This window comes from Syngnathus floridae, chromosome 13, assembly GCF_059516105.1.
Source record: "Syngnathus floridae isolate MCC-2025c chromosome 13, RoL_Sflo_1.0, whole genome shotgun sequence".
Classification (NCBI taxonomy): Eukaryota; Metazoa; Chordata; class Actinopteri; order Syngnathiformes; family Syngnathidae; genus Syngnathus; species Syngnathus floridae.
The window spans coordinates 13,916,470-13,933,532 of NC_142425.1; the positions used below are offsets into that span (position 1 = coordinate 13,916,470).

Here is a 17,063-nt window from a genome sequence, read left to right on the forward strand (position 1 = left end):
CCAGGAGCTAAGCCTGGCCAACAGTGCTTGACAAACTAATGAAATTGAAAAGACACTTAACGAGTCACAGACACAGAGATGGCGCTTTTGGGAACCTGAAATCACATTTGAACAATATTGAGCTCAAAATGATCTCAAAACATTTAAACATGAGGCGACTCATTTGAGAGTTGATTTGTTGACAATGAATCTATATGATCTCATTAAACTCTCATACAAGCAAACAAAAACATAGTAAATTACACTTTCATTATAAGGAACATAAGATGAACAAACAGAAACGAGGAAGAATTGCTACAGGCCATATGTGCCAGAAAAGTTCCAAGGCTAGTGACACAAAACGAAATATTTCCAGCAAACTAAGTTGTTGGTTTATTTTTCCTCCTCCTGCTCACAAAGGCCTGAGCATCCAATAACAACATCGCTGGGTGGGAGAAAAAACATTCTACTCTGGAGGTTGAACTGTATTTCCAAAAAGGAAAGACAACACATATTTATCTGTAAAAGCAACTTTATCACATTCACATTGCAATAAATCTCAATTTGATAAGTTGATATGATACAGTACAGGAGGGGAGGGGGAGGGGGTGATGTACATCCTTCAGTACGTGACTTGTTACGCCTGTACATACACACGGCATATAGAACAGCTGCTGAATACTGTTTAAAAACAAGAAAATGCCCAAACACAAAAACCTAAAGGATTATTGTCAAAACATAAATTACACACACAAAAATACCAGGTCGAGTAATTGCCCTGGAAGTTTGCATGGACTGGAATTGAGACTTGTAAATTGACGTCCAAACACTCAGTGAGTATGAGGAGTAATAAGGAAACGGGTCCATGTACTGGGCTCACAGTTAGGAGAACAAAGTCTTAATATTAAGAGCAACATTTTTATCTTACAGTGAGAGGTTTGTAAAAAGTCAGTTATAGGTTTATGCTCTTAATATTGTGGCTATATTCTTGTAAAATGTAAAAAAAAAAAAAGGATGTCCTTACATTACACTGTAAAAAAAAAAAAAAAAAATCCCCTTCAATTTATGCTATTCTTGCAAAATGATTGTATTTTGTGTGTCCCATCAGTGTGGCCCTTCCTACTTCAAACTCAAGTGTGTGTCAAATATTTTCCACTTTCCAGAGCTGCACACCACAATAAGGAAAATAAATGTAGCTTGAAAGGCTTGTTTGCATTGCTCACAGGAGAATACAACGCTTCGTCTTTTTTAATTTATTCATCTGCATCGAAACGTACCGTTGTTTTATTTCCACACCTACGAGAACTTTTGGGAGCTTTGACAATACACAATAAATCAATAAGTCTCATGTAAAAGTGAGTAAGTATGAATTCTTCCAAGTACCGAGTTCCATCCAATATGGACCTAAAGAAAAATAAACCTAAAAGTTATCCAAGGCCTCCTTAATATAGCGAGACATCATGAACACGTTTCCATATCAAGTCAAACATCAGAGGATCATTTCCAGGCATACTTGGCAACAATATATGTAGTGATAGATGATTCTCCCTTTACACTACGTACATAAAGTATCTCGAAAGAAAAAAAAATAAATCAGCGCCACTGAGCGCAGATGGGGTCATGTTACTCTTCATCAGGAGGAAAACTCTAAGTGGATGAATAAACTTGAGGGAAAATGATTCATTCATTGAAACTGCACACACGCACGCAAACAGTAAACATAAATTCTTCCTGTCACTTTTCCTGTGTGGACCATGCAGAGAATTGTCCTCACATAAAAAAAATAAAATAAAAAAATCCACGCACACTTTGAGTGGTTAACCACATAGGAGATATCAGACAGGCATCTAGTATCTCCTGTGTAAAACAGCAGCATCTCTCTCTCTCTCTCCCATCCTTCTTCAACAACAGGGACTTCCCAACTTGGGCATTCAAGTCCGGTACAATTCTGCACACACCGTGTCAGACAATATTCAACAGCGTCTGGAAGTGTTCAGCTCGTAGTGGAAAGGAAACACTCCAAAGGCTGCCAACTTACAAAGAACGTTCCGTTAGTTCCAGTTCAATGATGGAAAGCCGTTTATCCAAGAACTTTGACGTCCAGCTTCAGGTCCACGTTGTACATGGACCTGAAGCTGGATGTTAAGGTCATGAAATAAACAAATGTCTTTCCTTTTTGAATTGCTGTCGCTCAGCACGTGATTAAGGCTGCTTGTTTACAAGACACACCGAGTGAAGAAAATGCGACAATACGTGCAAACAAATATCACAATGCGGCTCTTGTATCTGTTTGGCAAACTTGAATAAATATATTTATGGAGGAAAATCTTTTACCTTTGTAGTGTTTATCTATTGTTTGCTTATAAGGTAGTCCTGTGATCCAGTAGTGATGACAAGTAAGAACTTGTGGCTGGGCTTTATAGCGAGCAAACTGTTGCTTTGCGTTGGCCCTCCGTGGGGAAATGAAGCTTGCGCTCAGGTTTACACGCCTCCAGTTAGTCCAATGAACTTCCATAAAATTGTTTTTAAGCTCGCTCTTAAAAGAGTCCAGAAGGATGGATTCCTTCAGAAAACAAATAAAAAATAGTTTGCTTATTTTCAGTGTGTAAAAAAAGACAACACTTATTGAGTTCAGGTCTGCGGAAAAGTCAAATGATTGGCGACGATGCTGAGCGCAATCAAGGGTCTGAATCAGCACGTTTTGCAAATTTGCCGTCACCGATCAGCATTCCGCATCCACGCTGTGAACGGTGACGGCAGCTTGGAGGTGGTGCGTGTGGAGTGGGTGATGGTGCGTGTGCGTGTGTCGGTAGGGGTAGAATTTGTGGCTGAGTAAGGCCGCCGTCTGAGGTGGGGTGTCCAGGTCCAGGTCGTCGTCGTGGTTACCGACATCCACGCCCGCCGAAAGCGGGTCGTTGTTACCGGGCGGATTCTCGCTGTCCTCTTGAGGGCTCATGGTGCTGTAGCCTGCACGTGAAGAATCGAATGAAAAGGTCTTGTTTACAGCGATTCCCCGCCTGCAATATCGCTAAAATTACCGAGATAACGATGAGTTAACAATACACAAAAATGTATTCAATATTTTCATCGCTTGACAGCACTAGAAATAAAACATCATTATATGTTATTCCCAGCAGATGACTCCAAGGCAAAAGTTAAGAGTAGCTTGGTGTAGGAGGACACCTTTGACTCAGTGCAGAGAAGTAGCCACTTGAAAGTGTCAACTTGCTCATGTATTTGCTTCTTATCCCTGATGGACTAACAACACCCACTCTTTCTCTCACTCTATTATTTCAGAACCATCTTCCTTGTCGCCTTTGTGTTGCACTCAGATGTCTCATCTTTCGTCATTTTCGCATCTTGGGGAAAGTGGCGAGAGGAAGCGTCCTTGAGTGAGCCGCTGAACGATCATCGCCTACTCTACTATTGATTCCCATGTGGAGCAGTGTGAAGAGTGAGAATGTAGCAACAACAAAAAGGGTGACTTGCTATCCAAATGCAAGCCATGCATTGTGATTGCATTTTGTGTTCCATATTCAGAGAACACACTCAGCTTTAGCGTTTGTTCTGTCATCATCCGTTACGCAACAACCGGCAGAGATGGCTCTGAAGCCATGCCTTACGTGGGCGTGCGTGAAGAGCCCACGTGAAAGGAACTGTCCGTCCACCCACACCCAGTGAATGCCAGAAGCACTCGCAATAGGACGTGATTAAAAATAAAATAGTGCCATGAAAAGAACAGTACAAACATAAAGTACCTTCACAGTTTAATAAGCTCCCGGATCAAATACGTTCCCCAAAAGTCTGTATCTTCAGTGCGGGATGCTGTTTTCCACTCAAGTCAAACGAGATAAATGATCATGACACGTTTCTGCCCTATTGCATATTAGGTAATGGACACCAGTAACAGTACTTCATTATTAGGGTCACTGCCTTTTTCATTGGCATTTCAGAGTGTCGCTGTCCACCACCCATTGGTGCTGAAGTCAGTCAACACAAGTATGACAGCTAAGACTCAAAAAATATATAGTTCACAAAAACCACACTGAGACGGTTTAGTCTGCCCGATGAGACACATGACATAAAGATGTGTCATTGTGTCAACGAGAGATGAAATGAGGTATCATACCGTGGTCACTTTCTGTACCAGATCGTCCCCAGTACCTCCGGCGTCTTTCTGGAGTGTGGGTGTGCCTCTCAATCACCGCAGCAATAAATCGAGTATTACTTACTAAAAGTAAGAAGAGCGCACACAGAATTTAGAGGAGACACACATACACATTGAGCAAAATGGCTTTTGTGCAGTTAATTTGGTCGGAAGGTCCGCCAACCCGTCAGGTATGATAAATCCTCACCGTCAAGTGAGGTGACAGCGCAAACATAACTTACTGATGCCTCGATCCTCGTGGCTGTCATCATCCCTCTCATCTCTGTCGTTATCCAGGTTGGACATTCTCACCGACATTTCTGGTACATCAGAAAATGGAATTAGAATGTCAAATAGATTCAGTGTGAAACTGTGTGACGACGCATCACGCTGCATAAAAGCCAGGAATCTTTCAAAAACACTGACAACCAATTAGTGTTAGGGACACACTCGCTCCAGCAAGACCACAAAAGTGAAATGCAACAATGGCTAAAACAGACAGATCTGAAAAAAATTGCTCAGCAAATGTATAATATACACACAAGACAAGACAAAATTGAGCAGCAAACTTTCTCTGGCAAGGCAGTATTTGCTTTAGAAGCTAACCATGTGCATGAAGGCCAATTAGAACACTGCAACTTTGACCATTTATTTACAAGTGGTTAGAGTTCAATACAAAAAAAAGTACCTTGTGCTGCCAGTGGCGACATGTGCTGGTGCGAGCGCCTGTGGATCTGATGTCTGTACGCATACACAGCCAATACCAGCACCATGATGCATCCCATGATACCCCCGGCAACCGGACCCACAGGGGCACTCTTGATCATGTTCAAAGATGCCACCTCCTCATCTATATAGAGACACAGAGGTACTTGTCAGATGTTAGTTAGAAAGCATTTTAGATGTGGCAACAAGCCAGAAGAACACAGAACCAAGTGTGGAGCTGCAAGTACACTTTGCACTTGCATGGCTTTTAGCTGACTAAAAAACATCTAAGTCTAGGCGGATGGCCAATTTACCTCCAAGGAAAGGAAAAAAACAAGAGGAAGAGCCATTTATTGCATATCTGTGCTCTACAAACACATTTCTGCAGCATCGTCAAATTGATAGTGTTGTTTATTGTTACTGCCTGGAGAGTCGTGAAAATCCCAAATTATGACTGACTCACCAAGGAGGCCCATGGTGTCCACATATGGACTCTTTGCACCGACAATGCCCCCGAAGCACTCCTTCTGCAGGGCGCAGTAGGGCTTGTCTAGATGGGTCTTGCCATCGCTGTCCACCATGCACCATTCACAGTCCAAAACACCAAAGCAGTCGCTGAAATAGAACACTTATCATTCATATGACATTGTTGGCAATCAACAAGAACAACTCCAGTTTGGGTTGGAGCCCCAAAATGATCATCACAATTTCTTCTTTTGCTGTTTCCACACGATACTTTCTACATGCTTCCGATTGGCCAAATGCATATGCCAAAGAAGTATTATAGCGCCCTCTAACGGCGTGGCACATTTCTTTCACTTTATTTTGTGTGTCCATGTTCACCTGCTGCTGTATCTCTGGCTGCAGCGAGTGTTGATACATTGAGGCAGTGTGTCCTGTAGACTGGGATCGATCACATTCAAAGTGATTGGTTCCTGATGTACCTCGCAGCTGGGATTTCTGTCAAATGCAAATCAGAAAATACATTTTGCATGAAATGTGCTGCACTGATTCTTGTCTTTTTGTGCAAAAGGACTCCCAAAAATGACAGCAACTGTTACTTGACTAACAAAAGGACGAGGAGGAGTATCTGAAGACAAAAAAAAAGATTTAATTGCACATCTTGCTGAAAGCGAGGGCGGACGTGACACTCACTGCCTGATGAAAGGGGCTGGGTGAAAGCAAAGACGTGACAGACACTGAATGATGGACAGTTGGGCAGAAAGAAAGGAGACAGCTACAGAAGCAAAGACAGAAGAAGTCAGAACATTCAATTAAGAAACACCCCGAAAACTCTTGACATTTAAACGAGCACATGCATCCACAAAGCAAATGCAGGCAACAGCAGGAGGCAAATCAAACAATCTTAAAGCCTTAATATCACCATTTGACACGAGAATAATAACTATAGTCAGCCTAGCGATGTGCTATTTCAAATTTACAAGTCGAATATCTCCTCTGCCTCATTACGCGGCAAATACAATTTTCTCCAAAACAGTCCTGAAATGTCAAGCAGTATGAAATGTGTTTTTTTTTTTATTTCTGCATTATTAAAACAGCTGTGTACTTGCAGCTATAAATGTCAATAATAAATAGAGTAAAGCAAGTACATTTTCAAGCTCCAATAAAGTTGCAGAGGTTGAAGATCAGCACTACTGACCTGTTTTCAGCATTGGTGAGGTTGCCAGTACACTCATTCACCTCAAGAGGACACTCGCATGGGCACTCACACTCATTCTGCTCCATTCTAAAATGTCAAATAAAAATACTTTTGTGAGGGGTTAAGGGGAAAGGCTTTCTGCAATGGCATCAACACAAGCATGTATGCACTTGAAAGTCGGGTATGAGGTCACGAGGGTGCCTGTGGCATACCTGTGGCAGTTGAGACAAAGGCGGTCCACCGTGCTGCAAGCGCAGAAGGCCAGAGAGTCACACGTCTCATTGACGATCCCGGCAAAGGCGTTGGTGCCAGGTATCCGGGTCAAACGATACTTGGAGCAATGGCTGCCGTGGACCAGGTTGGTTAAGTCGCCCTGAGGAGGACAGGAGGGGCCAATATCAATATGAAAAGCGTTCACAGCATCCACAGCAAATACAAACACTGGACCTAATTCATGGAAGCTCGAGTCATTGTTGCACTACCTTCGATGACTACACGATGGCAGCATCGCATGGCCTTACAAAGGCGTCCTTACCATGATGCTGGTGTTGAACTTGTAGAAGCGCTGCACGGTGCGATCGCTGAAGCTGTTGCACAGGTTTTTCTTGACAAAGTTGGGGTGGTTCAGTATGTCATTGGCAACCAGTGGCTCCTGAAGCAAACCAGATTTTTCACACATATTAGTGAGACTAAGAGAGTTACAATTTGTGCTCTAGTGAAGACAAACAGTACAAACGGTGGATATTTTTTTTACCTTGTGTGTGATGTGCTGTTGCTCTGCAGGGGCATGACCTTTTGGGTCAATGAGAGTAGGATGGGCCACCAAGTAACCTCTGTCCTCCATTATAAAGCACCTACAAGACACACACAAATGTATTTTATAGAGATGGATAGATAGATCATGTCATTCCTTTTTTTCACATACGATTAATCATTGCTTATCATTATGCCGTGGGATTCTAAACATTTAGAAAGAAAACAAACAAACATATGAAAAAAAAACTGCACAGTAGTTACATTTCTTAAAGGCTTAAATATATGTACAAGCTACAAAATTAGGCAATTGAAGCTTCTACTTATGTGATTACGGTCATATGCAGTCAAAAGAATACATGCTAGGTTGTTTTATCCCTCCTCCTCTCACAGGACCCAGCAACTAATTGGACTCATTGTGCCGGATCCCGCTCGCTCCTCTACACCAGAGCCTCTCTCCGTTAATCCTGTTTTATATGGCCCTCTGAACGACAACACAAAGGACGTCGGGAAAAGATATGCAGCTGGGAGACAGAAAGGGAGGAGGGAGTGAAAGCATCAGATAAAGTCAAAATAAATAAATAAATAAAGGCAGAAACCCCAAAGAAAGTATGTGGGGCAGATGATAGAGAGAGGCTCATCTCCAGAGAGATAATCAGCTTATCTCTTCTTCCCTCTTCTCTTGTAAATTCACTCATGCACAAAACAGAAGAAACTCAGGAATTTGTTAAGAAGAAAAAAAAAAAGAAGAAAGAACAGAACCAGAGACACCCAGGTGACTGTCTACCCACCTGATCTTGTTTCCCTTGTCCTGGTTGCAAATGGGAAGCAGGTCCAGCAGAACTTTATAGAAGTAACGAAGGGTAAAGTCTATCCCCATCACTGCAACTGCATAGCCTGGGGCCATCTGCGAGCTAGAGAAGAAAAACCAGGGGCACAAAAACATCTTCATTTGCCCTCAATAAACCCCATCACATTCTGGAAACTCAAATGTTAGGACTACATTTTGGAGTTGACTCAATCAGGCGAGATGAGTGAAATTCTTTTTCAAAGTGGGCCATCCATCCATCCATCCATTCATCTTACCTGGATGCATGGATGGTGTGGCTGATGGTAACAACATAGCCTGCTCCACCCACATCCAAGTAAGGCCCGGTAAAGGTGATGAGGCCTGGGTTAGCCACAGCGTGCTGATACCTGGTACACAAAACAGCAAAGGGAACAGTTCTGGGAAATTAGCATCAAACATTCAAGAAATGATATGAGTCCACATGGCAGGATTTTTCGACAGTAGATGGCATTCATTAAAATGAGTTAAAAACATCGTGACACAAGAATGACTGCACACATTCGGCCCCCCCCCAGAAACTTGCCCCTTGGCTCCATCCAAAGTAAGCCTCACCATTGTCTGCGGGTGGGGTCAAAGGCTTTGTCCATCAATGATCCAGGGTAAATCCGGAGCACCCCACTGGGCGTTGCTATGTAACGGCGCACAATGTAGCAGTTGAGGCTACTCATTTCCATTAGTGTCATCCACTCATCCGTGACGTGACTGGTCGCCATAACCTCGTTCCTGACAGACGACTGCAGTAGGATGGAGACAAGAAGACAAACATTTCAGGATCAGACTTTTGTTGTTTTTGACATTTGTAATTTGCCACAAAAAAGGTCAAATAAGTTGTGACTTAGTAAGCTTTGAATAACTATTCCAAATTGTTTTTTTGTGCAAATAATGACGAGTACATTCAGAAAATATTCACAAAATAGTCACTGCAGCGAATGCCGGACTGGACCTGGCCCACTGGCCACTGGAGGTTTTTCACTGATGTGATCTGGACTTGAGGGGGGGCCATGAAGACAGTTGAGAGGCCTTCCTCCATCACATCCCCCCCACACCAGGAATGCAAACAGACTGCCAAAACCGCATGGGGCTTTTGTCCCCAACTTAAAAGCTGTAGAGCTTCATTACATTACAATCACTCTAGGTAAATCTCTCCTCGCTCTTCTGCAGGCACACACTAATTGAGTGTTGCGCTATTCGTGATGAATACAAATATTTGGATGACAAACAATAACGAAGGCATCGCTCGCATGGGTTGGTTTTTTTCCTCCTTGTTTACCTTGAGGCCTGGGTTGGCGATGAGCCGAGTGTTATCACTCAGATAGGCTGTGTAGTGCTCCACCATGCGCTTTGTTTCTGGCTGGCTGAGGTGCTCATAGGGAGATGAGAAGCTACCAGCTGCCAGCATCACTGTGGGGGATTCTGAGAAAGGAAAGGCAAAGAAAGGGACGGAGAGGTATTCAGAGACCATAGCGGCACACACACCAAAACATTTGGAGTTGCGGGGAATTGAGCTCGGTCTCACCGACGGACGCCAGCTGTTTAAAATGGAGGCAAGAGCTGGGCTGACCCAACAAGTCCAAACGATGGTACAGCAGCTTGGAGCTGGGTGCCGTGTTGAGATTTTTCAGCTGTTTGACCGGAATCTCTGGCTGCACGTACACGATGCACAGGATGAACGACGTGTCCTGGACCTAAAACAAGATTAGATTTTACAATCTCTTCAGAATGTTAATTCGAGAGATGCAGACTGTGTTCTCCTGCGTCACCTACCAGCTTCCAAGCATAGCTGACATTGTACGCATCTTTGCTGTTGTCTCTGAGCCGGTTCGTGTGCCACGACAACGATGAGTTGACTGGAACGGCAATCACCTGACTGCCCAACGGGAGGCTGCGGGAAGTACGCGGCATTCGTCAAGAAACAGCAGATGGACCGTCACTTTTTTTTCCTCAAGTACTGCAAGTATTCTCACTTGAGGATGTTCTGTCGCACCGCATGGAATCCAGGAATGTTCTCATAGTGGATAATGTCCGTGTGAAGGGGGGGCTCGGTCATCAGGTAAGGCCGCGTTAGTGATGGGTGCATCAGGGTATAACCTGGGAAAAGACAAAATGCGCTTATGCAACACCCCAGATAAATAAAAAAAAAAGAGATTTGAATTTCCTGCCAAACTAGGAAAATGATGACATGGTCTCCAAGGTGCTTCAGAAATAAATGACTTGTCTTACATCACACGATACAAATATGGCCTCTGGACTATTGGGATGACACCGGAAAAAAATAACGGATTCAAATGTTGCGCTACCCGATTTTGTTTGGACTCACCTTTGTTGTCAATGAGGAAGGTGTACGACGCCAAAGAGTCTTGATAATATGTGACATCCTCCAAAATGTAGGCCAAGTTGACGTCTACTCCGACCACACCCAGGAGCAGGTTCCCGAAATAACACGGCCGACTCACAGTCATGATAAAGCCTGAAGAGAGACAAACACGCAGCGTTTCAAATCAGCGGCATCTTATCTTGTGGCCAGCCCCGACCAAGCATTCGCAACACAAACACGTACACGTCAATGAAATCTACTGTCATGTTAGCAAATGTGCTAACTCATCAAAATAGATCATTTATTTGTCACGTTGGGTGTGTGGAGCACGCACCGTCTCCCATGGGGTCGGCGTAAGGCAGACTGAAGCGGACCAGGTCGATCATGCGGTTGGGCAGGTTGATATAGAAACGGCCCACCGTGGTCTCCAGGTTGCTGAGCTGGTTGAGCACCATCATGCTGCCCTTCACGACGGGCATCACGGGCGCCGCTGCGGCTGAGCCGGATGACGACGCCACGGGAAAACGGTCCACGCCGTACTTGACGGAATTCTGCTCAGCGAGGTCTCGCAGGAAGGCCAGCTCTTTCAGACCTGTGATTCCCTCTGCGGACACATATGGCAGCGTTAACAACAATACCAGATCATGACTACGTGGAGACAAAATGCCAAATGGATGTACGCATAGAGCCCACAGTGGAAATGTACAGTTGAGTCAAGTCTTTAAAGGTCATTCAATGGAGCCGGACGGGATAACCACCACTGCCGCCCGCAGCTGTCACCTGGAACAGTTGGCACCTCCAACGGAGAGCAGAATGTGTGCCACGATCCAGTCAGTGACAGGATTAGCCAAAAATCCCTAATTAATGCCGAGGCTCGTCTGCGGCTCATCGTGCAAGGCAAAGTCATCACGGGTGGCAATGTCAGATGAACACAAAGGGGAACTCTTGCTGACAGAGTAAACAATGAAGAGCTTCAAGGAGCCAGACCTAATGTTGGAAATCGATCAAATTGTGGCCTTGGCTATTTAGCACAGTGAGGATTTTTCAGCCAGCACGCCTCACAAACCTGAATGAAGAATCTCTGCGTGAGCGAGAGCACATGCATCGCTAATAAAATTCAGGATGATAGATGTTTGCTTCCTTTTCATCCCGGACCTCTTTAAATTGGCGAGGTCCTCTGTCAGTCACACACAAGCACAATGAGCCATGCGTCCTTTGAAGCCTCACTCGCTCTCCTCTTAGATGGACCTCATTTACATTCCCCGGGTGCAAAAATTATTTGTTTGCTAATGCATGCAGCGTATGTGCGTGCGTTGCAGGGAGAGGAGCCACTTACAAGGGCAGCATGGACAATAAAATAGGAAAAGACAAAACAAAAAGGCCTTTGAGGTTTCTGAGCACTTTGCTATCATCCAGTCTGCTCTCAACGCACAAAGTAGCATGTTGCTGCTACACATAGGTCATGCACAAATTCATTCTGATTTTTCACCCTCTGAGGGAAATTTAGGGAGGTTGTTGGAATTATTCCAGGAGAATACATTGGTCATTATTGAGCCTAATCAATATCTGCTGCATACTGTGCCAAAATAGCTTTAACGAATAAATGAAAATGAACATTGTAAAATGCATTATTTACTATATCTGCCCCTTTGTGTGGAAGGGACTCATACTTTGTTTTCCAGAGGTCATTTGAACTCACCATTCATGAGTGCATACGTGAGGATCATGACAGAGTTGTTGAAGTGTCTGTTCTCTTCTTTGACCACACTCAGCGTGGCTTTCTTCTCCGGCTCTGATGACTCTCGAGATGTAATCCCAGAAGACAGGTAGATGATAACCATGTCTGTGGCTGAGCACAAATGGCAGATAAGAAGCTGGTTTGTTAAGTGAGCAGTCCCGCGGAGTTATTCTCTTACTGGCGCTCTGAGGCTTGCTGAGGCTGCTGGTGTTGCGGAGAAGCTGGAAAGCCCTCTGGAAGCCCGCGGCGTGTTGCGTGGTGCCATCGGAGGACTTGATGTTGGAGATGAAGGTGCTCATCTTTCTCTTGGTCTCGCTGGTGGCCGGAGAAAGCAAACTCTTGTAGCACTGGTCCAGAGAGCAGGAGCGGACCATCTCGGCCACTGACAGAACGGCGATCTTGATGTGAATGATAGAGGCACCGTTACACCAAGGAGAGGGCCAGTGGAACAACGCTCATTTCATCAAGGCTCGTACCTTGTCGTGTTCGTCGATTGCATTTAGGATAACCAGTGCAGAGTCTCTGGCAATTTGAAGTTGAGTTTCAGTAACAGACGCGCCGTGATCCACCATCACGACAATGTGTTTCGATTGAGGACGCACTGCAGACACATACACCGGCCTGTGGGAAATACACACAAATTCAGTCGAAAGGCAATGTAGGTTGACCTTCAAATATATTTCTATATAGGAAATATATTTCTGCATTCTTTTTCTTGATGCTTTTCATTCAGTGTGTCGCTATGTGCTCATAACAGCTGGGTGGAGTGCAAGGGATTTGGGAGGCTAAAGGGGGTTAGCTCGGTTTGTGTGTGGTCCGTGGACAATAACGCAGGGTGGAGAAGTGGAGTCATGTACTCAACAAAGCCTCGTTCACAGTCAAAGCAAGAAAAGGAACACAATCACACTTGCGGATATGTGCCACTTTATCTTTGTCTGAAAAGTTTCAAAGCACCTTTGACCCCAAGCAAGTGTGAAAAAGGTGAAGGATGCAATTGAAAGAGAGCTCTTTCAGTGGCACTCAAATAAAAACCACAACAGTGGAGGTGTGAAATTCCACTGTGGTACCCAGCCACATTCCTGCCAAGGGTATGTTTGGTCAAGGAGCGGAGCATGCCGCCAGCGTGCCGCCAGCACGCCAGCCGCCCCCCCCCCCACACAGCAACTGGCATCGAGGTGAATGGCTGAGGAAGAGGTTACAGCAAAAAGACAAATACAGCAGACACTGGGTGACACTGGATGGCGAAAAGCAAAAAGAAAGAGATGCTTTGGCAGATGGCGATGACGAGCAGCGGCGGAGGCGGCAATGTGAGGGAGGGAGGGAGGAGGAGGAGCACTGGGCGTGACAGGGCAAGGAATCAAGAGGAATACAAAAAAACAAAAATAGAGGAAGGAAGGAAGGAAGCATGTGAGGAAGAAGAAGGAAGGCAAGTGTGGCCAACAAAAGATACATACGAAAGCTCCACAAAGTTGGTATTGTACCTGCTGCGGTGTTCATAACTCCCTTTGCAGTGGAACTTGTGGGCCGGGAACACTGTAAAGATGCCCTCCTCGGAGCTGAAGTACTGCCACTTGATCCCTGGGTTGGATTTGAGATTGTCCGCCAACACTGCACAAAGAAGACAAGCATTGGATTGGTGGGACCGATGATGTCATTCCAAAAGTACAGCCCATGTTGTGTAATGGTGGCGTGAAATCAATGTGATGGCATGCAGCAAATTTTTGCTTCTGGTTAAAAACATGCCTTCCAACTAAACTATAAAAGTTTTTAAAAGGGGAAGAAAAGGCGTGTGAGTTGGTCATTGAAACCTCCAGATGAAGTGAAGATCATAAGCAAGACTAAAGACCAGAGCAGATGCAAAGCACGCATTAACAAGAACAATGGAAAAGCGAGGCTGGAATTTGACACAAAAGTACAGACTGGAAGAAAAAAAATAAAATCTGGGACAATGTCCAATAGACAAAGAATAGTCTTTATACGTTTTTGAAAAGCTTAAAGCTTTGTCAAAGAAATAAGCTGCTTGTCGTCCCAACCCAAAGAAGCGACTGATGAATTGTTTTGCAAAGTAAAAACACTTTGGGCACTCTCAAAATATATAATATCAGTTTTTATGAATGAATACAAAAATAAAATATAATTATTGTTGAGAGCCAAACATGAGATGATTTCTAAATGTCTCAATTAGCAAATCAAAACATTTAAATCAAATAATAATGGGCAGCTGGTATCCTTCACAACTCTGCGTCACGTCCTTAATGTTCATACTAGCTGCAATACCAGAGTGGCTCAAACCAGAATTCCTTGTGCCTTTTGAACACACTTGGCCAACGAAGATGATTCGGATTGGCCACGTCCGGTGTGTGCATGTGACAAGCTGCGAAAACAGAGTTAACTCCAAACTCCGAGGTTAACTGTATTTGCTCAACACTAAGTGAATTTTCGTAGGGTCACAGTCAACATTATCCTCACGGAAAAGCCATCACAAAGCCAGCGACTTGCAGCCGCTCGCAGTGGAAGGAAGGAGTGAGGCGGCGCAATTAAAGAAAGTTTTGGGGCCTCATTAAAATGCCACGAGACAAGAAAGCAACATGAGGACAAATGCTGCACATCTTTTCCATCTTTAGATCGACAATAGGATGTCAATCATTACAATGACGAGAGTCTTCAATTGCCAAAAAAAAAAAAAAAAACACACCCGAGTTGAGGTCTCTTCCCGGGTTGAAAGCTCGGCTGTTGACGGTGGGGGACAGTCTGTCGCAGCAGATGGTCTTGGACACATTGGCGTTGAAATTTCCATCAAACCTAAAAAAGAGGCACAAACAGGCACAACATTGAAGAATTTATGGAAGACTTCCAAAGCCATTTGTTGGCTCTGGCTTCTCTCTCAGCACCAACAGGTTTACTACTTCAGACTTTTACGTCCAATAAAAGTCAAGTCGCAGGTATTGCGTGCACTCCTTAATGTGCATGTGTTAGGATTTCAACATCGCTCTTGGCGGGAATAGTAAAAAAAAAATGTTTGTTGTGAATTAAATGAAATTGAAGAAAACATCTGGTGAAAAGTTAGACCGTTTTTTTTTTTTTTCTTTTCATTCAAGCGACATTCATCTGTTGCCCAGACCTCTTATTAAAGTAGGATTTACGACTCTTGGTGAATAACATTTTCCATGGAAAAGTGCCCAAAATGTGTTTTCCCCAACAAAGCAACGTTTCCAGATATATACGGGACGGGTATCGAAGAAAGCGCTCTCTGTGTAGCATCATTGCAAGAAAGGCGCACGTCTAAGAAAACACAGAGACCCGATGAAAACAAGCTTCCTCATTTATTGGTATAAAATCTGTTTTCTACACATTGTTTTTTTTTTTTCACCTGATGTCCGTAAATCATTTACAAATTTGGAAACTATACTACAGTTAATTCAAGTCTTGAAAATTCAGGTCTCACTTTGGCTGCTGAACCTTAGGTTGGAGATGGATTATTGTGTTTATATTTATATCTTCAATGGCACAGTCCTGAGGTTTTTAAATTGTGCTGCTTTATCCTTTGCCAACACTTCGGCCCAAGAAAAACTCCACAAATTCTCCAAATGCGTTTTCAGGGAAGGATTAGGTTGTGTTTGTTTTTTTACATGAGCAACCAAAGCACGGGAAGTTGAGTTTTAAAAAACAACTTCAAGTATCCGAGCAAACTCAGAATGACGGAAAGACGCGACTTAAATAGGACACGTTCTCCATCCGTCGCATTTGTGGGGAGCCGAGGAAACAGCAACACGGTACAGATGCAAGAGCATCCAAAAGCTCAGTCGTGTTGCAGCCGCATGCTACATAGCGCTGAACACACACTTGATCCTAATCCTAAATTAAATTCCAATAAATATGCACTTTTTCCAGATGATCTCATTTGTATATGTTAACACTCAAAATGATTTCTACAGCACAAAGGGGGGAGGAGAAGTATGCAGAGAAGGAGCAGCTTCTGCACTGCACCAAGGCTGCAAAGCTTTGATCCTTCCATCGCTTCGGTCCGACTCGACACACACACACACACACACACACACACACACACACACACACACACACGCGCACGCACACACACACACACACTTATTGGCTCCCTCTGCTAGCCGAGCGAGCGAGCGAGCCCTGGCCCAGTTTGATTGGCAGGTGCTGTGATGTACGGCTCGTGTTTGTACTTCAGTCATTTGGAGTCCCATAAGGCCAAAGTCATTACTATTCTCCTTAAATCCGGTTTGCATAGAAGGTGTGGGCAGGACGCTCGGCAAAATGTGCGCCAGATAAAAAATACATTTGCGGCTGCTTTGAACTTCACATCAAAACCTGTGTAACGAGAGCAAGAGCGAGCGAGCGAGCGAGGGAGAGAGAGAGCTGGAAGGGGGCTTCCATTCTGATCAGGAATCTTAATGAAGGCAGAAAAACAAAAATCTATTTCTGCCTCACCACACAAGAGCACTGAAATATTTCAGCACCATTTTATTGGCAAACATTTAATTGTTCAATTGACATCTGCAGAATGCTTACGTTGAAATCTTGTGTCAAAATAGAATTTGCATTGATTAGCATATACCTGCCCAAAAGGGGGAATGTTCTCCATGCACTCATTAGAGAGAAGCCTGAAGATTGTGACTGGCACATTTCTTTAAGTAGTCAGACTGACTGTGCTTCTTCTCTGCAAACTGACACACAAAAGAAAAAGGCCGGTGTCTTTTGTGTGGTAGTAAAGACGGACTGAAGCAGTCATGTTTACCTGCTACATTTCCTCTTCTATTTGTATAATACATTAGAATAAAATGCACCCGCAGAGCGGAACATCAAAAATCCCTGGGAGGAAATTTATACCGAAGAGGCAAGACTGTTGCGCCAGAGCTCAAATCAAAATGAAAGTGGAATTTCAATTCT

At 44.0% G+C, this 17,063-nt stretch overlaps 1 protein-coding gene across 1 annotated transcript in view; it reads right to left on the reverse strand.

Annotated features, from left to right (window-relative positions):
* Nucleotides 1-493: 493 nt before the first annotated feature.
* Nucleotides 494-17,063, reverse strand: part of cachd1 (cache domain containing 1) — a 30,181-nt gene continuing 13,611 nt past the window's right edge. Inside the window, exons 4-27 of the mRNA XM_088394446.1 lie at nt 14,842-14,948; nt 13,628-13,754; nt 12,623-12,767; nt 12,325-12,544; nt 12,108-12,257; nt 10,743-11,012; nt 10,412-10,561; nt 10,059-10,182; nt 9,859-9,976; nt 9,611-9,779; nt 9,365-9,507; nt 8,647-8,828; nt 8,331-8,441; nt 8,036-8,158; nt 7,246-7,345; nt 7,027-7,143; nt 6,704-6,864; nt 6,492-6,578; nt 5,675-5,791; nt 5,295-5,446; nt 4,815-4,976; nt 4,369-4,446; nt 4,109-4,210; nt 494-2,946 (exon numbers count right to left, since the gene is read on the reverse strand). Coding sequence (XP_088250572.1) covers nt 2,702-2,946; nt 4,109-4,210; nt 4,369-4,446; nt 4,815-4,976; nt 5,295-5,446; nt 5,675-5,791; nt 6,492-6,578; nt 6,704-6,864; nt 7,027-7,143; nt 7,246-7,345; nt 8,036-8,158; nt 8,331-8,441; nt 8,647-8,828; nt 9,365-9,507; nt 9,611-9,779; nt 9,859-9,976; nt 10,059-10,182; nt 10,412-10,561; nt 10,743-11,012; nt 12,108-12,257; nt 12,325-12,544; nt 12,623-12,767; nt 13,628-13,754; nt 14,842-14,948 — 3,460 coding nt within the window. The 3' untranslated portion in view covers nt 494-2,701. The remainder of the gene's footprint in view (nt 2,947-4,108; nt 4,211-4,368; nt 4,447-4,814; nt 4,977-5,294; nt 5,447-5,674; nt 5,792-6,491; nt 6,579-6,703; nt 6,865-7,026; nt 7,144-7,245; nt 7,346-8,035; nt 8,159-8,330; nt 8,442-8,646; nt 8,829-9,364; nt 9,508-9,610; nt 9,780-9,858; nt 9,977-10,058; nt 10,183-10,411; nt 10,562-10,742; nt 11,013-12,107; nt 12,258-12,324; nt 12,545-12,622; nt 12,768-13,627; nt 13,755-14,841; nt 14,949-17,063) is intronic.